Source organism: Telmatherina bonti (genome assembly GCF_933228915.1).
Source record: "Telmatherina bonti genome assembly, chromosome: 3".
NCBI lineage: Eukaryota > Metazoa > Chordata > Actinopteri > Atheriniformes > Telmatherinidae > Telmatherina > Telmatherina bonti.
The window spans coordinates 32,763,123-32,787,488 of record NC_136621.1 but is presented as its reverse complement, the minus strand read 5'-3'; the positions used below and the strand labels follow the sequence as shown (position 1 = coordinate 32,787,488).

General features: G+C 39.0%; 1 protein-coding gene across 1 annotated transcript; it reads right to left on the bottom strand.

Annotated features, from left to right (window-relative positions):
• Positions 1-22,476, bottom strand: spock3 (SPARC (osteonectin), cwcv and kazal like domains proteoglycan 3). Its single transcript, XM_079261678.1, has 11 exons — positions 22,370-22,476; positions 22,089-22,199; positions 11,463-11,502; positions 8,011-8,119; positions 7,178-7,286; positions 5,827-5,923; positions 5,472-5,585; positions 5,150-5,371; positions 4,800-4,862; positions 4,533-4,670; positions 1-2,280 (listed from the first exon to the last, which is right to left on the bottom strand). Exons 2-11 carry the CDS (start codon positions 22,197-22,199, stop codon positions 2,126-2,128), a joined length of 1,158 nt encoding a protein of 385 aa, XP_079117804.1. The 5' UTR covers positions 22,370-22,476; the 3' UTR covers positions 1-2,125.
• Between the last annotated feature and the right edge of the window lie 1,890 nt (positions 22,477-24,366).

Here is a 24,366-nt window from a genome sequence, read left to right as displayed (position 1 = left end):
TATAGCTTTTATTTCAGCAAATCATACATACACTGTAAAAAATGCATCTGTATCATAACCTAACTCTATCAGAGCTGTGATGACAGTGTGTGATTGAGTGGCTACAGTGTCCGAGGTCATCAAAATGATTTGCATGTCATCACACTCATGTAACACTTTAAGACTGACATGTTTCACACCTTATAAAGTGAAGTTAAATTCAAAATGAAAAGAAATATAGAGATGTGAGAAAAAGTAATCCAAAAGAATAACTGGACACTTAGATGGCACTTCTCAGGTCATAAACTTAAATTCTAACAAGATATTTGATTCAAAATGAAGCCAAATGGCAGATCAGTTACTGCAAATTAACACAGGAGCTCAGCTGATCCCAGGTCTGCATAAACATGACTTAACAAAGCACACATCTGACATCAGATGGATATTTTTTTTAATTTTTTTTTTTTAACCCTGACGGATTCACACTAAAAATAGCGAGAGCAGATCAGGTACACACTGAGGTTGTGAAGAAAAGTTAAATGCAAACACAGTAAGATGATCATCCTCTTTTCATATAAAGCTGTCTAAACCAAAGCTTCCTCTAGCCAGTGTGTAATATATAGAAAACATTTTCATATCCAGCAATGTCTAAGTGTTTATATACCTTAACTGCTGAGCATCTCTGTGCTTCTCTACATTCTAGCTATCCTAAGTAACAAATCAAAAGATCTGAAGTATGGCCTACGTAACACTACCATAAGAGAGACCTCAAACACAGGACATACTTAAGTCCAAGTAGTACGCAGGCTTTACAGTAAAGCCACTCTTATGCAGTGTAAAGAAGAGTTTCGTTCAGTCCAGTAAGCATGCTTCTTCCCTCACCACTGACTGTCCTCACCAGCAAAAGGCACACCTTCCTTGTAAACCCCTGCCCAATATTTTCAACAGGTCTGCACGGTTCTGTGGTTTTTGTTACTGTGCGAGAGATTTGTTCTGTTCTGTTGTGTGCTGAAATAAAAAAAAAAGCAATCCCCTCAAATCTGGCAATGTAAAAAAACACCAACACCACATTTACATGAGGTTTTCTTAGAACTCAACGAACTGTTCATGTGTAGTTTAATCTATACAAGTTTGGGGGAGGCAAATTTTTTTTCTTTTTCTTTTTCTTTTTGTAGCCATAACCTCTTTTCATATCTTGAGTTTCTCAGAGGTTTGGCTTCTGGTTTTACAGACTGAAACAACATCACGCAGAATTGGACATGCTAAGACAATCCGTTTCATCTTCTGTACTCATCCTGCCGTGGATTAGAAAAATAGATAACAATACCACCCCCTCACCCCACTCAAACACAACTGGCCAAACTAATTTTCCCTCCTATACTTAAGCCTTTGTGATGACTTGACTGAATTTGTGTTTCATTGAAAACCGCTAGCACGTCGGCTTTGATTGTTATCCAACTCGCATTAGATCTTTTTTATTTTTTCTTTTCTTGTTGTTTGCTTTTCATCTCAGTTTTTCTGATGAAGCATGTCTAACTCTTATCTTGTTTTTTCTGCACAGTTACAGTCACAGTTACTAATCAAGATCAAAAGAAACTTAAAGAGTGCAATATTCTCTTATCTACATCATCAACATCCCACCTATACACAGGAACATTGGATAAGGATAAAACGCTTGTGGAGAGGAGAGGAAGAAGACCAAGAATAAAGAACAGGGAAATCTCTTTAACATTGTGCCTAAGGCATCAACACACTCAGGTATCAGAGTGCTGCACGAGGATAGGAGACACTGAAAGACATGGAGTGTCCATTGAAAGGAAAGGTCTTTGCACAAGTGACCAAATCCAACGTGATGGACTGGTTGTCAATTAAATTTTTCATATTCTCTGGCTGGCTGACACGCAAGTGAAAAAACATTATTAACCATTCATATATATATTTTTTTGTACTTAAACAGGAATAAAAATGATAAACACTTTTGAGGGATATAGATTTTTTTTTCTTAACTGATGAAGAAATAATACACAGAGAATAGTCCATAGGCTGTTAGTACGATGAAGTATCTGCCTGGGGAGTCACCTAGAAACGTGCAATTTGACAGTTTTTTTTTTTTTCCTTTTCTTCATTTTTTTTTTTTTTTTTCCAGTTAAGACAGATATTCATCATTTTCATCATCATCATCCTCGTCCTCATCGTCATCGTCGTCCATACCTGCCTGATCCTTGAGGACAAATGAGTCTTCGTCGTCGGTGAAGAGGGAGTCGCCACTGCCGAGGTCCCCAGAGGACTCTAATACCACGCCTAAAAAAAACCAAACATAGACATAATTAGATCTACTTAAAGGGATAGTTTGAACTTTTAAGATAATTTATTCACTTTCTTCCATCAGAAGATTGATAACAGCTCTCAGAGTTCTTTATGGAAAACACACCGATGGCATGACCCCTCACAGGCTCACTCTGAATTAATTTTCTGTCTTTTTTCTGTCTTTTGACAACTAAGGTGAATTTGTTGACTACAACAAACTAAATACCACCACTTTGCCCGCATAATCAAAGTGTGAAAACACTGTGAAGTTCACAAAAGGCGTGAAAATACAGATCTATTTAAAACACTTTCAGCCTGCAGACGCTGTTTCAATTTCATTTCAATTATTCTACTTTTTGGTTTCACTCCTGCAAGAGCAATTATTTCTGTAGCAGTTTATAAAAACCCTGTTTTTAGCTTCTTTTTTCTTTATCTTTTATTTTATGTCATCTAGTTGTAGACTTTTGGAACCATAATCCTACTGCATGACACGGTTTCAGCTAAACTTTATTGTTGTTCAGACAGACGACCTCACATTTGACCTCAGAAAACTTTGGGGAGACAGTTAATATAATGTGTTTGGTTTTTTTATACGATGTGTTGCTGTGTTTTATAACCAAACATCAGTCTCACATGTAAGTCCTTTGCAGAAAAGCATCTGCTAAATATCTGTAAAATGACTGTTAAATCACTTGAAATGAACATTTAAAGGTCACATATTCAACATATTTTCAACAATTTGATATGGGCGTTGGAGGTCCAACAACTTTTTTTTTTCAAAGGGCATCACCCAAAATTCAGCCTTGCTCATTAATTTCAGCCATTTCAAAAGTAGCTCTCGTGAATTTCACTGAGAACGGGATGTTTCTGTCTGAACCAACCAGGGGAAGTTGTTATTTCCCTTCGCGAGTTCACAAAGGCAAAGATCGCAGACACACCCGTTTGAGTACACATTCACTACAAAGTGGAGCAAGCGAGGGAGGTGACAATATTTTGTTATTTTTTGGGACTCGTTCATAGGCAATGGGGACTCATATGACTGTTAGAATACTTTTATAGAGTGAATTCTGCATAATATGGAACCCTTAACATGCTTACTGAGGGTGGAAGAGATCTAGCCACTAGGGTTTTTCTAATTTCACTGAACATTATATGGTGTAACCTTATGGAGAACTTGCACAATGGACACCAAATTGTTTGGAAAGGGTGTTTTTTTTCATCAACTTTGATGAGCTACAACAGCCATTTAAAAACAGCACAGCTGGTGGCTTTTTTTTTCCTTAGAGAACACACACCTGCTTGCTCCAGACTAGCAAATCTTTGTAAATTTGCTTATTTGCATCTGATTAGCAGCATTTGGCTGCTACTTGCCCATCTGATGCCTATGCATACAGTAAATGATGTTAAATGCCATATGTCAGTGGCCTTTCTGTGTGGAGTTTGCATGTTCTCCCCGTGTATGCGTGGGTTCTCTCCGGGTACTCAGGCTTCCTCCCACCATCCAAAGACATGCATGTTAGGTTAATTGGTTACTCTAAATTGCCCCTAGGAGTGAGTGTGAGCATGAGTGTGGTTGTTCATCTCTCTGTGTGGCCCTGCGATGGACTGGCGAGCTGTCCAGGGTGTACCCTGCCTGTCGCCCAAAGCCAGCTGGGATAGGCTCCAGCTTCCCCGCGACCCTGAATTGGAATAAGCGGTTCGGAAAATGAATTAATTGAATTGAATAGAGACCAGATTATGTTTGTTTTTTTGTCATGGTATAGGAAATCTCAAGTATAACTTTTCACAAGACTGTAAACAGCACATGTGTTGTCAAAAGTCTCTATAAAGCAAAAAACACAATGACTTTTAAGCTAATGGGATATAACAGGCTGCCTATGAGGTTTGGAAGTGATAGAAATAAGATTTAGCCAACCTTAGAAAGAGCTATGCTAGTTTTTGACACTTCTAAACTAACAAATACTTTATATTTTACATATATCATCCCATACCAGTACAGCTAAACCTCACACAATATGCTATGGTTTATACTGGAATACTTAATGTAAAATCCGTTATTAGCTATGCTGAAGGTTTTTTAAGAATATTTTTCTGAAAATTCTCCCAGGTTTTGGCCTTCTTTTGTGAGGATCACCAATCACTCATATTCTCTGAGTAGGATTGAAGTTTCAGCTGAACCTCTTTAAGATCTTTAGGATAATTTGCATCTAAACAACATTTGCTAAACTCTACCATGTTTTGCCTACCACAGTCTGCAGAACCATGGGTGCGTGACCCTGCCACCTCGTTGCCATAGCGATCGACACACCAGCATTGACCACTGCTGCTGTGACACTGGTGAGATCTGTAGTAACCCTCCTCATCACAAGATGGAAGATACTGACCTACAAATTCAAGCCAAAACAGGCATGGGCACACAATGAGTTGGAGCAGCATAATGTTGGCATGTGTGCAGTTTGTGATTGGTTGTGTGTGTGTGTGTGTGTGTGTGTGTGTGTGCGTGTGTGTCTCACCAAGTAGCTTCTTCCCAGCTTGCTTTTTGTTGATACTGGACAGCTCTGCTTTACAAGGGGAATCTGAAAGGGAGAAGGAAGAGAATAGAGACTAGTTACAAATAGCAGATGTCTGCTGTGGAAAAGCACCAGTTGGTGCAAACTTGACTTCCTTTTAGAGCTTTTTAGTTTCATCATGTCTTTTCTCTCTCTTGCTGGGTTGATAACTTATCTTATAATGCTCTTTATTTCTTACAATAGCAATCAACATCTGTGGTCCTTATAAAAATCAAATAAAATCAAAGGGATCTGCATGCTACTTTTGCATGTTTGTGAGACTTTGCTTTGGTTTGTATTTGCAGACAACATACCTGTGTACCTCTGGAAGCCTGCGCACCATTCAGAGCTGGTTATAACTTTATCAGGGTTGGTGTCGCATGACTTGAAGAAAGCATCGGAGCATGGCTCATTCCTGTCCAGATAGAGGCTCTTGATCTCTAACTGGTCCAGCTGTTGGTCAAAGTTTGTATCCAGCCGGGAGAACATCCAGCCCAGGGGGTCCTTACAAACAGGTGATGTCCCCACTTCAAACTCTGTGGGAAAGTTGAAAGAGGAAAGCAGATGTGTTAATCGTTGACAGGGTAGGAATGAAGGCCATTAAACATAAAGAGATGTTGCAAACTAGAGACTTACTGTTCTTCTCTGGCTTCTGGATCTTTACTCTCTTGTGGTTGCCATTTTCATGCAGCACTCTGAACCAGTCTCTCAAGCGACTAACCACCTCCTTCAGATCCGACTCACTGCACACTGAGGAATGAGTGATAATTACTGATGTCAAACTGATGCTTTAGTTCATTCTTGCTCCTTGATTTGAGAAGACAGAGTTGGATACGGAACATTTGTCTTGGATTAAATTCACATTCACAGTAAAAAAAAAAAAAAAAAAAGACTTTTTTTTAAGGACGGCCTACATTTAAAGTGGCCTTGAGGAAAACATTTAGATTAATAAGGCCATCTGCCGTGTATTAATGTGTCCAGAACTACGTACCTTTCTTCTCTGCAGGCTGAGGAGGACAAGGACACATGCCAGGACATTTCATAGTAATCTTCTTTCCTGTGATGCATGCCTGGTAGTCTAGCTTACACTAAACGAGAGCAACAGAGAGAGAAGGAACAAGAGAGAAGAGGAAGCAAAATCAGGATATGTGAGGGAGAAATGAAAGAAAGGAGCCTCATTCAAGAAGACCTGTGCCTTGCATGGAAAGAGAACAAGAGCAGGTGGCAGCAATAGGTGGAAAAGAGAAGCAGTCAGTTCCGGCAGTTTTACACAAAATCCTGTTTATACAAGATGCCAAAGAAATGCTTCTTGCTGAATTTGAACTTGCTTAATAAATCTGTGCTTTTTTTTTTTTATTGATCAGCTTTTGATGTGTAATTTGTTCCTGAGACTGTATATAAAAGATGGACACAACCAAAGTGACGTCACCCGTAGGTTTCTGAAGAGTTAAATTAAAGCTCATTGGGCAGTTTCGACCATCGCCATCTTGACAATGTCGTGCATAACGTCTCTCCTGGAAAATACAAAAAAGGTCAAACAGGTAGTGTTGACGGGGGCTGTGAGCGTGAGGGTGGTTGATCGGCATCAAGTAAACTCCAACCGGCCTATAGCTAAGCGCTAACCAAGCTAACCGGGAGCTAACTGGGAGCTAACCAACTAATGGATGATGGTGGGCTAAAGCTAAATGACACTGGTAACTGGCTAAAAACCGTGGTTGTACAACATTCTGCTATCTTGCAGCAGGATTTTGGGTACCTGTCAATCAAAAGGACATGCCCCCAATTATGGCAAATTTTGAGATTAAATTACTTCCAAATGGAAGAGTTCTAAAAAAAAAAAAATCACTCCCCCACAGTTGTCATGAAGGTAAACCTACCCTTTTAAACCTTAAATGTTTTCATGTATTATGTTTGTTTGTATTGTGTAACACGATTTTTTTTGCTGTGAAGTTGGCATTTTTAAAATGGGAGTCTATGGGGATTTGCTCTGTTTTGGAGCCCCTAGTGGATAAGAGGGGAACTGCACATTTTGGCACTTCCACATTGGCTTCACTTTAAACCCCTAGAGGTTGCCGCTGGATCTCTTCTCATGGTTCAGCTTCATTCAGAACATGGACTCACTTAAATCAGCCTGTGTGATGCTACCAGTTGCCCTCCTCCTAAAGTGCATTGTTCAATTTAGAAATGACTAATTAGCTTACGTTCCCATGGATTATATGACATCAAGCCAAGTCAAACTCAAGTGGGACAGAAAAACTCCCACTGCTAACATAGTGCATGTACCTTCTACCTATCCTGACTCATCTAGAACAAACCCACTGTGTGTTTCTGTGTGAGGGTACCTTGGTGGAGTAGGTGTGGCCGTCACTTCCACAAACAGGTGAGGGATGAACCACTGGGCACGGTTTGCACTTTGAACCTGGACTCTGGTACAAATTGGCATCTTTAAAACTGCAGAAGAGATGCAGAACATTTACTCACACAAACAAACCATCTGACTGGTTGTGCATCTAAATATATTTCGAATGATGAATCCTTTGGCTTTTACATCGCTGTAGCTACTCGTACACGTCGAGTATTTTGCCTCTACAATGTAATGTCGTGTCCATACATCAATTTCAGAAATGAGACAAGGATTTGGGATTTGGTTGTGATTATTTTCTGATTTGCTTACACTGTACACTGGGAATTCTGTTGTTTCTAAGAATGAGAAATGAGGTCAGTATGGTGTTTCTGTCCCTCTGTCCAGTCTGAGTCGTCCCAGACGGAGACACACACACTCACGCACACACACACACAAATACAAATACAAAGGCCATTCATATCACTTGGCAGGACTTTGTGTCCGTTGTAAGTTAGTGCCAGTGCCTGGGTAACAGGACCAAATAGGAATGTACAACAGTCGCAAGAGAGCTGTGCAACAAGAAAACCTAATTTTCTTTATATATATATATATATATATATATATATATATATATATATATATATATATATATATATATATATATATATATATATACATATATATATATACATATATATATATATACATATATAGATATAGATGTGCTAGTAATTTGAAGAAAACTGTATGCAAATCCAAGAGAAAGCAATTAGAGAGCAAATTCGCAAATTCTGACGGCGGGCATCAAAGGATAATTGTGTGTGTCCTTACCTAACTCTTCTCTGGCTTATACAAGTGGGAGTCTTATAATCCTCTGTCACACACACTTTGTGGCGACCACATTTAATATTCAGACAGGGGTCTTTGGCTTGATCAAGGCCTAAAAACAGAAAAAAAGATGCATCAGAACTCATAATAAAAAAGTGTGCTTATGTGTTCTCTCTTTGTGCGCGTATTATAACACAGCTTCACAGTTCCTCGACATACTAATCCTGTAAGCGATGGCAGAGAAAATCTTCCAGGGATCCAGTTTCCTTTTGCTCTTTTTAAAGTCTGGATCAATGTTTTTTGGGTTTTTTTTTTTTTTTTTTTATAAAAACCAAATTCTTCCTCAATTATTTTTTTAAATAAAAACTATGCATAGATGTCAGACACTTGGTTGGACTTGTGTGATCTCACTATTTGTGTACTGGCAATGTATCTCTTGTACTGAACTCAAAGTAGTTAAGTATCTTTAGAGCTAAAAACAGATGGAACTGGTTTTAGAGGCTCGTTCTGATCTTTCATCAGTCTGCTCTCAGTGTCATGCTCATGTGCACTCCTCAAACTGACCCCGGGTCAGATCTTGCAGCTGACAGCTAGATACAGCTTTAAAGGCCAGACCCTTTTTTAGATCAAAAATCTTCAGTGAGATGGTAAAATCTCTTGTTATTGGAGAAAAATCAAGGTGCTTTTGATCCCATGTCAACCTTCAGTGAGTCACCTATGAGCAGGATCAAAAGCTCTTGGCAGTTCTCAGAACAGTCAGTGAATGACCTCTGCTTTAAAGAACCTTACTGTAATCCCTGAGCAGCTTTGGAGGATTATCCTGCCTCCATCCTCCAACTCTAATGCTATTGTTTCCCTGGCATGTTTGTGTGTACAAGTGTGTGGATGGGTATGAGGATACAGTGATAAGTGATAGGATATGTTCATGTCCTGGTGTGTCTGGATGGGTGTAAGAGATTACTGTCTGTAATACAATAAGAAAAGAGATGATCAAAGAAAAAAAAAAGACTTCTGTTTTTTAGCTGCTTGATGTAAGGGAAAAAGGAATCGGGGATGGCTTAGAAAATACACAAATATAATTACAAATATGTATAGTGACATGCTGACAGCGTAGCAACCCATAGAGGTCGTGAGCTTGTGATCTCTTGCTTACTTTTACTCATTTTACTGACAAATATACTGATGAATGACGGGGACGATGTTTTCTGATTGTCAAAGGTAGGTTTCCAGGAACAATAGGGAATCACAGTAACTATAGAGAAGACCTCGACAAAGCTTTGTTGGAAGGTTAGGACATGTGCCAGATTGTGTCTCTTTACAACATCTTTTTCTTTCAGGTTTCCTATGCCTGAGCAACACTAGTAGCTATGTTTCCCACATCCTCTTGAATGTACAGTAGTTGTACTTGTCACAAATGTTCAGTAGGTCAGAATCAGAATCAGAAAAACTTTTGAACAATTCACAGACTAGGAACTTGTTTCGGTGATAAGGTGCTGAATAATAAAAATAATAATAAAAACACTGAATGATAATATAAAAGTAGACATATAGGTATTTTGCAACTATTTTACAAATAAGGTAAGGACAAATAGGTGAGCAGAATCTTGCTATTCTCACAGGTCACTAAGCATGCTGTGCATACAGATTTATAGCCTGCATCCCTGTGTTGATGTGTCACTAATAAAACAAGCAAAATGTTATGTAGAAATGTAACCACAACCAAATAATAACTTTTTTCCCCCCTAACCTTAACTGAGTAGTTTTGACTTCTAAGACTAAACATATACGTAGTTTCAGTTCCTCAGCTAACCAGGAAAGTGTGTTTCCTAATTCCAATGTACTTGTGAAGTTTAAACCACAACAGATGTTAAAGTTTCACCTAAAACGGTTTTATATGGATTAAATACTTGCGGACCAACTATTTCATGGGTCTACTTTTACAGGAGCATTTTCATTGTAGTTTCATCAGCTACTGGAGCACAGCGTGGCTTCAAAGATAAAACACATTTGCAGCTGGTGGGAAATGAATGTTTACTGAATGTACAGCTACGACTGTAAACTGAAATGTTATACATAATTCACATCTGAAGAATTTCTATTTTCCAAGTGCCTGAAAAGGAGACTGAATTAAATAGATATTTATTTTTCAAGTCCCACCCATGGAACATCTGATACTAATGTGTGAAAGAAGAAGCCAAAGCTTACAATGAAGGAAACCAAAGAATGATAATACAGTTGTTGCATCATGGCCTTGAACTGGAATCCAAAGCCTGAAAGTGTGTCACTAACTTTCCCCCAACCACCTGCTGTCCTTCTCCTTGTGATTCTTGTTGAAATAAACTCTTCACAATGACATTTACTCCACTGTTATGAATGGGGAATGATAAAAGGTTGGTAGGCAGACAGTCTGGCTCCTGTGTACAGGAAAAATATAAACCAATGCCAGCTATAGAACACAGTAGGACAAGCGGGATCTATGTGCATCTGCTCAGTTTCTTCTGCCAAAATATATCCGTATCTCTGCTTTCTATTTACCTGATCTTTACCAGTGAATAAGTTGTTTAGAAAACATACAGCAGAGCATTTTCACGTGCTTTTAATCGTGCCCGCCAAAATTTTTAAGAGCACGCCCTATTGAACTCTCAAAACCGTTTTAGTTTTATAAAAACATGCCCCGCTGTACCTCTCTGAGCTTCTCCATCCGTATACACCGTCTCTGTCTCTCAGGTCGGCTGACTAACTTGTCCTGACTGTACCAAGGACTAAACGGAGGCTCAGAGGGGACCGGGCCTTTGCGGTGGCAGAACCTAAACAGTGGAATGAGCTGGCTTTATATAGTAAATCCTCTGTATCTGTTTTTAAATCTTTGCTGAGGACCCATTTGTTTACGCTGGCTTTTTCTACACAATGATAAGTTGACATGTTTGTTCGGATTTTATTTTGATTGCTTTTAGTTGACTTTAATTATTTTACTTTTAGTTGTAGTATTTTACATTTTAATTGTCCTCTTGTTGTATGTTATTTATTCTGTTTTTAGTTTTAACCCCCCACAATATGGCACTTTGGTCAACGTTGTTGTTTTTAAAGTGCATTATAAACAAAATTGAATGGCATTTTATCATGAAGTGCAATTAATATTAAATGTGAATCATATTTGTTACCTCAACTTCTTGGCTCGGAATTAAAAGCGAATATGCCTCGGCTGTGATTTGATACTTTTCATATTATCTTTACCTCCTGAACTCCCCAGCAGGATTTACATATCAACCAAAACTCATCACCAGTATCAGAAACACAACTGGCTGGTGAGAATGTGTGCTTCGAGTCAACATGTTCAGTTTTTCTGTCTGTATTTTTTGCAACAACAAATTCAAACGGTTGAACAGGAACAGCTCTGGGCACTGTGGTAGCATTCAGGTGTTATTTATTTATTTATTTATTTTATTCACACCCACCTTGATCGAAAGGCTTGGATGGAGTCCATGTTCCAGGCTCCTGAAGTTAAACAATGAAGAAAAGAAAAAAAAAAGAAAAAAAAGAAAATGTTAGTCAAATAATACCTTTAAATATGAAACATGTGACTATTGGTTCTTTCAGAGCAAAACAGCATAAAGACATACAAACCTCAACTTCCTTTGTCAGAAAGCAACACAAAGACAGAGAATCACAAATTAATTTGAATAGTTTTCAAATATACACCTTAAATTATAAAAGAAGCACACACACACACACACACACACACAAGGTTACAGGTCTTAATAGTCTTAATAAAATAAAAAATAAAAAAATAGATGTGTGGAAGAAGCATCATAATGACAGCAGCTGCCTGCAGTCCAGTGGATAAAAGGTGTGTTTGACTGTGTATTGTTCTTCCAATGTCCATATTTATGTACATGGGCCTAAATGAGTGTGTACGTGTGTCTGTTGTGTTTGTGAGGGTATGTTTATGTCCATATGTGTCTATATAACTATGTTTATTCATGTGCTACAAGGTTAGATTCATGGTCATGTAGATTTGGAAAGGATGGGAAATGAAGAAGGACGGAGATGGGAGGGAGCTTGTTCATCACGTTTTTGATGTAAAGCGTTATGAGTTGCATTTTATATATGATAAAGTGCTCTATAAATAAATTTTGATTTGATTTGATTCGATAATTCTGAACAACTTGCAGCAGAGAGAGGAGATAACAGAACAGTCTAGCCTTTAGTTTTGCAACATAAGACAATGCAACAACTGCAAATGATTAAAATAATGTGCTTGATTGTGCAACGTAATGCAATCCAAGTCCAAGATTGCAACAAACCAGACAGAATGAGGGTCAAATAAGACGTGCATTTACATGCTTTTAAATACTGGGATAAGCAATGATTTTATGATTTTATGAAGAGAACGGTGTGTGTGTGTGTGTGTGTGTGTGGGGGGGGGGGTCCTCTCTTTGAGTCTGCTGGCTTTTGCAATCTTACATCCATTAAAATGAGCCGATTTGCTGAACTGGCATCTACAGCAATTACTGCATTTATTGTTCCCATGAATAGCCAAACTTAAACTACAGACTCTGGGCAGCAACAATTTCTAAGTATGTCTTTAAAAAAAAAAAAAAAATTAATAAAATAATGGAATCATTCTCACACGGTGCTAATGAGAGTGTCCCACCAGCTACCCTGCTGACTGGTAAACTGGATCCATTGTGTCTCTTTTTATCCATTTTTTTTTTTATTCTTGCTAGCTTCAGAGCTTCTGTGTGAGATGCTTTCAGTGATAAATGTCTTTTAAGCTTATTTTTGACGCAGTTTCTCATTGTCACAGCTCTGAGCGCAGCGCATGCGGTGAAAATTAGCACTTCCACCACTGTGTTTTGTTGACTTTGCCGCTGACTGGCAAAGTGACAGATATCTGCAACTCCTGTGGAGTCATTTCAATTGTGGCTGAGAGTTGATTGTACCCTTCACCACAGAAAACAAAAGACAGATGTTACTAGGGTGTTAGTGGGTCTTTTTGTCCAGTGTGAAAAGGGACTTAGGAGAGTGACTCTCACATTGTGTTAGAAAACGGCAGAATGCAATCTGCAACATATTCCTCAGAAGAAAACCACATCTTTGGCTAAAAATACCTAAAAAAAAAGAGTCACTACGGGTCTTATGAGATGGGGAGCCCTAAAAGTTCAATCTGGTTTACATTTCTGTTCTTCGTGTCTTGATGCAAGTTGCTTGTACACCTGTGTGACATCCACCGGCTCTGATCTTTGGACTGTGAAGTAAAAAGCACCTTTACCAGAAACTAGCCATATTTAAGTGGCATTATTATAGAAACTTACGATGACAGCTTTTTCTGTCAGTTAGAAATGTGAGGCTTTCCGTCTGCTGCGCAGGATTGTTAACACGCTCATCATTTTTGCTGCTGCCAAAGTGTTTCCAGACTGATAAATACTGTATTTTCCCCTTAATATGTGCACTGCTGCACATTTTTTCCCCTCTACTGCTCTTTCATGTAAAAAAAAAAAAAACCCAAATAACTCATATTAGTTATTTCTAAGTTATATAACACTTTAAAATGTCATAGGTCTCCTGGGACAAAATGCTTTCCACGGTTAAAATCCTCCCTGCGGTAGTGACTCAGTTCATTGCTTGTGAATGTGATCCTGCAGTCTAAATACGGAACGCACAGAGGTGAGTGATTTGCCGGCTTTTAATAGAGAGACAAGCCGGAGAAACTCCCAGCAGGTGCGGGCTTATGATGCAAATGTAAAAGGAGCTTAACAAATAGTGAGCTGTGCGTTGTTTCACTCAGTGTGACTTTAGACATCTCACAGACTGCTTTCCACGACCAACACTGCTGTGTTTCCTCTAAACCTGATAGCCTTTCCTTGTTATCTACCTGTCTCCCGCCTGCTGTTTTCATCATTAACGTTCAGTCACGCTTGCGCATATCGCTGGGTTTTTTTCTGCCTCCAGAAGAACTGATTTGCATTTATTTCCTGGATGTAAACGTGTAACCACAACATGCCCACGATGCATACCTCAGATTCGTAGTGACCTTGCATTATACAACACTCTCTTTAATTCATTGATTTTATTCAAGCCCTCCACTTTGACATTCCCCAAAGAATTTAATAACAGCTTTTAAGTGTGTGTGTGTGTGTGTGTGTGTGTGTGTATACACCTGTACTACTCATTGTTTTTAGCGGCATGCATATGTTTACAAAGTCACACTGTCTGGAAATGCTCATTTTAGTTTAAAATTAGGATCGAGGTTAAAGCAATCCCCCCCAAAAATGGTGTAAGTCAGTCATTTATGTTGCTGTATGCATGAGTTGCCACTTTCTATTCACTGGGCAGAGCAGATGTTTGCTATTATTGTTACATATTGTGAGTACAGTGGGTAATGTTATTCTTCAGATTATTGTGTTGCATTGGTTTTTATCTGCGAAGCACAGTATGTTCACAATTGTTAGGCAAACTGTAGTAATCAAGGTTTGTTTTATTATTGAAAAACTCCTGGCAGCAGGTTTGAATGTTGAGTTTTCAGCACATCTTCAACCTAAAAAGGTGCAGCAGTCGTCTGATTTATTATAACCCTCACTCCTCCATCAGTAATCTAGCATGGGTGGATTCACATCATCAACATGCATTAAACTTCCATCCATCCATTTCTTAACCACTTGGTCCTCAGGCTTACAGGAAGCTGGAGCCAATCATTGGACAGGAGGCAGGCTACACCCTAGACATGTCGCCAGTTCATCACAGACAGTCAACATTAGAGTAACCAATTCACCTAACTGGAGGAAGCCCGAGTACCACTCATACACAGGGAGAACTCCACAAAGAAACATCCCACCACCCTCTGGGGCTAACCACTATACCACTACGCAGATGTGCATTAAACTTTAGATCTTCAATCTGTCTTGAAGCAGAGGTTGAATGTTAGTTCTTGAAGTTGTGGATTCTATTCCATGATTGGTGCGTTTCTTGAACATCTTGTAGCTCTGGATTATGAAGGCCTTACAAGTCCATTTGTTTCTGGATAACTGCTTGTTTTTCTAAAGTCTTCTGTGGATAATTTGGTCTTTTTTTTTCTGTCTCCATACATTTTTTTTTTTACCCTGTTGACAATCTACTAGTCTCATAAGAAAATATGCAACAGGTCCATTTGCCCATTTGTCAAAAACATATTATGATTATAAAATATGAGATAGTAGCACATTGGTATTTTTTTATTTGCAATTTTCTTAGACCATTTGTAGAGGGTTTTTTTTTTTATATGAAATGTCAGGAATGAATAAAAACACAAGTGATATACCATGTATATTTTTGTAGCTACCTAATTGTGAATTTTGTATTATGCACTAAACCATGTGCATAATAATTGATCTGGGCAACATACTCCTAATACCTAACTACTGAGGATAGAAAAGCAATAAAATAAGAAACTAAATAGGAAGTAAGTAGAAAAGTATGATGACCTAATAGCAGGAATGCAGTTATATTGGGTGATCATCATCAATATCGACCTTGTTGAAACATTGCTCAATATATTTCTGTACATTTAATTTAAAATTTAGTTGGGCTATGTGAGTATTAAAAGTCAATGTGATGGTAATACTTTATGGCTAAAAGGTCTTTATAATGCCATGAAAAGTCAGAATAAAGTTTCTTTATTTCCCCTGCCACTATTTTGAACTGTTAATACATAAACTCTAGAGATGGTTGTGTAAAAAACAGAAAAACAGTTTCAGAAATACTCAGACCATCCTAATTTACACCAACAACCTTCAAAGTCACTTAAATCTCTTTTCTTTCACAGTATGAAACTCTGTTTGAAATTCAGCAAGTCATCCATGTCTATATGGCTAAATGCACTGAGTTTCTGCCACATGATTAGCTGATTAGAAACCGGTTATAAAGTGGCAGACGAGCTTTTATCTGCTTGTAAGCTTTTGGTAAAAAAGAACTGACTTGCTTTAAAACTATTCAGTCATTTGTTTAAAAGTATATATTTTTCATCTCCCACTTAGCATTATAGGGACAGTTATCCCAATTTTTATGAGCACTGGTGGCTGAATCTTTGCAGGAGGCAGTTTAAATAAATTCTAATAAATGAAATCTTCACCATAAAACTACATAGTACTAAGCTGTGCACTAGGGGTGGGAAAATTGAATTGAAAAATGGAATATCAGGATTTTTTGCTTCACAATTTTAAAATCTTTTTTTTTTTTTAGATTAAAAATCTTTTTTTTTCAAATAAATAAGTATAATTAATTATAATTTTTTTTTTTGTCAGTTTTATTGTTTTTATTTATCTTTTTACTTGTTTTCTTTGGCATTATAGCAGCCGAATGATGACCTGACTACTGTGTTGTTTTTTTCCTAATTGAAATCAAGAAAAATGACGAGAAAAAAGTTTTGTACATTTTTTTAAGTTATTAATAGACAAAAATCCGCAATATCCATGAATTGTGAAAATTTAAATCGAATCGGCACCCAAAAAAATCGGAATCGAATCGAATCGGGACAAAAGCGTATCATCACAGCCCTACCTGTGCACTAACAAAGCCATTACTGTTCTGTTGTTCTGATCTCAGGTTGATCAGACAAAAAAAAACATATCTGATGTGGTAAATATCCATCCCGCATGTATTAACCAAACCAATTTGTGAGATCTCTCAGTTTCGGAAACAATAAAAACAATGTAAAACAACTGATATCAGTGCAATTGAGTTAGAATATATCCTTCTAGAATAAAGCAGTGAGAGAGTTTGCACAGGATGCCCCAAAAAACCTCAGATATTTTCAAAAGAGCATGACTGTAATTGTCAGGGTACCTCCCTCTGTGTCACTCCCTCGCTTGAAGTGGGGTGAACAGGGTCAACTCTCACTCTTTCTCAACTCCAATTAATGTCCTCTCTCTGTCCTACGCTGCTGATCCGTCTAACCCTCTGCGTCATCACAGACTCCTCACGCCCATCACATTCTCTCTCCGTCTACCTTTGGAGCTATTAAAAATGGCTACCTTAAACCGAGAGTCAGTCTGTTTGTCCCTTCTAGCAGTGCAGAGACTGTAGAGGCTGAATAATGAGAAATGTTGCATTATGGGGGCCAGGCACTCCAGACCAGTGAAGACAACAAAAGTGCTTGCGGTCTGATTCCTTAATGGAATCAACAGACGCATGTAAACACACACAAATGCACTTCTATGAACACACACAGACAGCTTTATAAACAGATTTATCATCACAGCATGCGATGTGCATGAATCTGTCAGCACATCAAGTAAGTGAATGAATGTACATAACTAGGGGTGCAACCAGCCGTCTTCTTTTATATAAAAGAAAATGCACACAAAAAAAAAATCTTAATATTCAGCAATAAGTCCAGCGGTTTACGAAGTACACTCTGAAATTACAAGCTCTCCAACCTTATCCATTCACTCCCCTTATATTCCTCTGTCTGCTCACATTTAAGGCGGTCTTTTGTCCTGGTATGTGCAAACACACAAACACAACGGTGGGTACGCTTGGCGCCACTGGCTTATATCCAAATTCGCTGCTGTGCATACGCATATCGAATGTTTTTCACCGTTTCCACAGGAATAAATCCAGGTGACTCGCTGTTTCAGACAAACACTTTCTCACCTTTACTTCAGGTTTTCACAGATGTGATTTCAGCCCTCCTAACTACACCCTAATGGCTTTCTCCCCCCTTCTCTCTCCGCCGCTTTCACGTCGATGTCCGACAGAAGAGATATATGCATGTTATCACTGTACAGGCTCTGCTTGTCTTGCTCAAGCTTGTCGCATGCATGCTCTCACAAACACGCACAAATCTACGCTTAGGTGCTTTGAAGTGGAAAGGGCCTCCAGCTCTGCACCTTCCCTCCATCAGTCACACTCCACAACACAAACAGCACAGCGCAGACACACACTATTAAAGAAGACACAAAGAGTAAGGAGAGGATGAAAAGGTATAATCTCCTCTAATGAGACCGGTCTTAACAAGACATTATTTCACTCTCACAGTACATCATGCAATTAAGCGTCTGTCATCGGGGATCATTCATCGCCGCCATTTAAAATAGTCTTCCTCTGCTTATCTCAGTGTTTTGCTTACGCTGTTAGGTAGGCAAGGGCCAGCAATGTTTAAAAAAAAAAAATACTGAGATGGCACCGGCGCAGCAAAGACCGCCTCGGGCCTCTTTAACCATCCTAACAGGACTTTCAGTAAATCAGCAGCCAAGATTTTATCTGGTGCACTTAGCATGAGACCCACTTATGGCTCTTAGTGGGAGATGAAAGCTGCAGGACATGCCTAAAATATGAATGTGAAATTATACCACAGCAAGGTTTGGCAAAGAATGTTGATAAAAGTGTGGTTTGGGGAAGATGTAAAAACCGTTGTGAATGCATTGCATATTGTTTGCATAAATAACATTTACAGATTTAATTGCAAATTAAACTTTTATCCCAAACTATGGCCTAAATGCTTTTTTTTTTTTTTTTACTGAACTTGGACTGTATGTTGGTATTTTTTTCAGGTTTGTTGCTTATTGTTAGATTTTACGATGCAAATAAATGCAGCCATGTTTAACATCAGTGCAAAAGGATGGCTGCTCTGCTTACTTTGAAAGCCCGTGCTAATGTGACTTTACCCTCTTGATCTCCTTTTTAGGTTTATTTTTTTCGTCTGATGTCCAAAATTACATCCCCAAAATAAATGAAGTATATCTTGAAGAATATAAAGGCTGTATATATAATTTTGGTCTCATAAAAAAAAAAAAAAAAAAAAAGTTGACGCTTGTAGTAATCGTCAGTCAGGAGCATTGAGGGATTTTGACAAGCTACACTTTAGGCTTGATGCTTCCTTTGGCCTGCAAAGATCTTCTGCACTGCTTATATGTCATGCTGCCTCCTGTATAGGAGAAGAGGATATAAGAAGAGAACGAGTATTTTGAAATTGCTCCGATTTTCTGGCACAGCATGATAAATGGTTCACGCAACACTTAAGGGCTCAATATGGTAGCACATAGGCATCCGTCAGTGTTGAGCTCACCCCACGCAGAGTGAAGGATTTTGCGTTTTCAATGAACACAAGCTGATTTGCATGCAGTCTTCCAAAGAGAAAAAAAAAATCCAAAAGCCTAACAGCACATGGATATCTGCAGATTTATGTCAAACTCAGTTATCTGCCACATTATATGTCTATGCATAGCAGCGTTAATGGTAATCACATACATAATAAGGTGCTTAATTCAGATAAACTAGCTTGTATATTGAAGTTATTTAGCTTTGTGAGAATTAAATGAAGGGTACATTATGTTATTTCATCAGTTTATGTTATTATTTAGAAGAACTTTCCATATAACATTGATATTCTCTCACCTGTTTAACTCTTTGTCTGTAGGTGAGGCTAGCATTCGCTATGGTACTCCTGTTATGCAACTATGATGCAATCTTTTGCAACCTAATAAGTAAGCCTTAATGAGCTGAAAACTCTGAGATGGAAATAAGTTGGCACCAGTTCATCTGAGAAAAAAAAAAAAAAAGAAAACTCTCTTTACTTAATGTTGATCAGTTCCTGAAAGGAACAGCTGTGCAGGTTTTGTGACACAGAAGTATAGTTGACATCACCAGTGTGTTTATAGGTTGTGCCGAATGTGTCACGACGATCAGCTGCAGCTTTCTTCTGCCAACTGACCCTTAAGTTGTGACTAAATAATAATAATGTGAGCATAGTGTATGTTCAGACTGGCATCACTGCCACATACAACCCATGTAGACTGATTGGTAAATCTGTCTAAGGAACAGTGACCACCCTTACGTTCATCTACATGATTATTAATTGTACCAATTAACAGGTCGCTTGTGCAATAAGCTCTTATTTTGTTGAAATGTCAACTTGCTCTACCAAATAAAAAAGGTTCCAGCAAGCTTTTATTTAGGCAGGGAGATTAACATCTGTGACAAAAGACTGATGTCTACTTCAGTTGTCCACAAAACATGCAAAGTAGGAGCTGAATAAGGTCTCAGTTGCTGTTCTATTGACACTTGCATGCAATGCGCTGATGCTCTGTTGCATGAAAGATGGTGAAAGAAATAAAAAATAATCCCTACGCAGAGAAGCAATCCGAGACACAGCCCTGAAAGAGGAAATGAAAGACACTTATATATAAACAGCGCCCCACCTCAACCTCTCGTGGCTGAGCCTCAAGGTTAAAACACAGAAGTGAATGTGCACAAAGCTGTCAGCTCACCTACACTTATTCCCCTCTCGCTCTCTTTCTCTTTCTCTCTCTCTCTTTCTCTCACTATCTATTCTATCTATCTACCTACCTATGTATGAAAACACTCCACACTCTTTTAACCCAATCTTTGACTCCCTGTAGCTCCGGAAGTGAGCTAATCTTAAACAGCACAGGCACATATCCAATCACACTTCCTCTCTAACCTTTCCTTTCTGACACTTCATTTGCATAATCCAATTCTGGACCTGAGGTGTATCGCAGGGGTCAACCTGGACCAAAGATCTCACAGGCTTCAGTGTCACTGGCAGAGGCATCAAAGACCAAAACAAAAAAGAAAAAAATAAAAGGAAGAAAGCGCACTTGGTTCTCCTAATATCCAACAAAACTCCAACTGAGTTGACACCAGTTAGTGAGACCACAGTGAAGTGTTCTTTTTGGAGCTGCAGCATGATAAACCGGTTGTTGTTTGGTTTTGTTCCATCCTTTGCAAATCATGTAAAAATCACGTAAAAGTTTTTAAAAAAAAAGCCCATTGGTAAACATTTATGAGTTTGCATGTGTGTGCAAGTGTACTTATTTTTGTGATTTGTGTGTGTGTGTGTGTGTGTGAAAAAGAGAGAGAGAGAGAAAGAGAAAGAGAGAGTACAAGTTGCAGCCTGCACAAATCTGTTCTGGTTGTGTGGAGCCATTTAATCTGTTGCTACAGGCAATATATCTTTTTTAAGCAAAAGACAACCACGTGGTGCATTACAATAGTGATTTCCACAGTCTCTAGTCTGTAAGATACAGCACATGCCTACTTCATGGCTTGCTGAAACATCTCAAAGCATTAGTTGAAACCAAAATATTTGTCATGACACACACACACACACACAAACACACACACACACACACACACACACACACACACACACACCACTGTGAAAATGAAGCATCTTCTCACTTACAGTCTTAATGAATTTAAGTAGCCTTTCTACACAGCAAAGCATAACAACCTATAATGGAGTAATTACTTGCAGCTACAGGGCAGCAGGACCACATGGTCAGAGCATTATCCATGACAGTCAACACCAGCATTACTGCCCTAAGTGGCCTTAACATCCCAGGTTAATGGTGGCTGACACAGTCGGCAAATGAGGGCTCAGCAGCAGAATAATCAGACTAAATCACCGTTTCACTGGTGCAACAAAGACAAAATCACTCGGGGGGTATATGTAGGCTACAGGTAGGCCTAATGGGAGAGGTTGCTTTTAATATTCATTTAATAATCCCATAGAGATCCATGAGTCAGCGCACGAGGTCTTGTTCTAGTTTATGCAATCTTTGCATCATTTTGGGACTTGGTCACATGCTTTTTCTTGCCATTTTTGCTCAGCTTCCTTTTGTAAGTTTACGTTCAGAATGGAGGGATGCTTTGTGTCGAATCTGCACTAATTTGTCTGCAACTCGTGACAGCAGTGCATCCTGCTACCTGTCCATAATTAGCCCCCCATTTCTAAGGGTGGACTCTGGTGTCTCACAAGCAGCGTTGTGTCGCGGAGGCCTTGGCTAAGTAAGGGGGGCTGCCATCACGGGGGAGGGAAATAGATAATGCCAAGGTACATTCTTCTTCTGTTAGTGCATTTCTTGCCTCAGTGGAGCGGTTGATGAACGTGTGACAAACATCAGAGCGGACCTCGTGACGCGTCGCTCGGACATAACGACAAAACGAGGAGCGCATGATCACAAACCAATGAGTGTGGCTGCGGGGAGGAAAGGGAGGTGGGAGGGGGGGCTGTAAATGAGATAATATGGTGGGGGGTGGGGGGGATAAAAGCCTAAATATAATCCAGAAACATTACTTACATCTCGGAATTTATCCCATCTCCCGGTGAGCCACTTATCATCCAAAAAATTGCCGTTGTCGGAGAGAGCCGAGGCGACGGCACACACACACAGCAAGGCGACGCTCAGCATCTGCGGGCACAAAACAACAGCATGGAGAGAGGACATCGGATCAGGTTGTAGGACACCGGAATCGCGTTAAAAGGAAAAAGAGTCAAAGGAAAAGAAGTCGTCTAGTCTGTGATTTTAAAAAAAATAAAAAGGCAGCTTCGTGTGAACAACAGCTCTTATTTTCCTCCTACCTTGTCGCATCAGCTGCTCCCCAGACTGGATGTGCTCGCTGCCGTTTTCTGTCACTAGTAGAAGCAGCAGCCCTCTCCTCCCTCTGTCTCACCGCACCGGCTGTCTGTGCGCAGCACAGAGCGGGAACGCGCATGGCACCGTGCGCGGGCCCGACGCACTGTCAGTTTTTTTTTTTAGTTTTTTTTTTTTCTCCTCTCTTTTTCCCCCTGCTTCAAGTGCAGAAGAAACAGTGTAGTGGTTGCTGATATTAAACATAAATCCCACTAATTACGTAAGAAAAATAAAATCAACAGACAATAATAGTTATTCAAGCGCTCCAAGTGTCTAAACGCAATAAAATAAACAAACAAATTGCTTCTGAACTAAGAAAAATATGCACAAGATTTTTTTTATTTCTGCAGAGGGATACATTATGTGCCAATCGCTTGGAAATATATATATATATATATATATATATATATATATATATATATATATATATATATATATATATATATATATACTTTTTTTCTTTTTTTTTCTTGTTTTTTTTCCCTAGTATTTATAGCAAATCACATGAGAACTGACCAGCTTTGTTTGTTCAGAGGTGAGTCATCATGAGAGATTGATTCACATTACAGGCAGAGGTTAGTTGACGACTGTTGATGTTTTCTTGCCCCTAAATGGTCCACTGTGGATGATTTGTGATGGTGGGTGGAACCAAAGCCAAAAAAGATTGCTCAGGGTGGCTAAGGTGTGTGTGTGTGTGTGTGTGTGTGTGTGACTGAGGGTATTTTAAAAAGGGGAATTTTGTAATCAGTGCACTTTTAGTTTGTGGTTAAGATGAAGATAAATATGTATTTATATACAGATATATTTGTATATATATATTTGTATATATGTGGTCTTTATTATTAAAAAAAAAAAGTGTTGGTGGGTGAATCACCTTAAGCATTTAAATGAAAGTCTCCAAGAGTTTCCTCTTCTTCACACACCATTTTATGGATACAAATGAAAAGAAAGGAAGAAAAAAAAAACCCTTTGCTAATCTGAAGAGGGACACTAATTTCAAGGGTATTATTACCAGGCTGTAAAGGAGAGAGGTCAGCAGGTCAGGTGGGTCACGGCATCATTAAGCAGAGTTGCTGTGGAAACCAACCTTGACTTTTGCTTCACATCTTCATTTTCATGAGAGGCTGTGGAAAAGGCAAAAGTGTGTGGGCATGCAGAAAAGATGACAGAGTGCAGACATTTGAAAGTCAAATTAGAACTATGAAGCATGCATGACTGCAGCTGAGAGACACACAAGAGTGTATCAAGTGGCGATAGCAAGTCAGAGGCTGAACGGTCATCAGCATTAGCGCACACATACACCGGTGTATATACACGACCAGCTAATGTTTTATGAGAACTTCCTGCTTGTTCCAACAGGAAGTTTGCAGCATGTCAACAGGAAGCTTGTAGTAGAAAAAGCTATTGTGGCCTCAAGTGCAGGAGGTTTTGGTCTGCTTTGATCTTAGCGTTACACCCTTAACCCACACGCATTAGAACAAAATATTTCATTTCAGGTTCCTGTCTAAAGATGTACTTGTATTTGATGACATTTATGATCGCACAAGTGGTGCGTGTGCACGTCTCCAAGCCCAGGAGGCTTATACATTATTCAGCATGAGACATTAAAGATGTAGATGTGGTCAGAGACATATGCAGCGGAGGCACACAGTCTTTTCACACACACATACAAACACATGCTTCTGTTGTCATTTAATGAATCTCTGCAAACATTTTTTCAAGTTGTGGGACAAATGTTTTTTGTCTATTATTTGTTTTCAAGCAGTCATACATTCATAAAACACACACACACACTGTCTGAATCTTTGCTCAGGTAGAGAGATGGTAAAGGAGGAGCTGGAAAAAATAGGGCAAAAACGACTGGGTTACATGGTAGAAGCTGTGTGTTTGTGTGTGCGTGAAATGTGTCTCAAGGAGCAGAGATTTCACAGCTCAGTGATTCTGT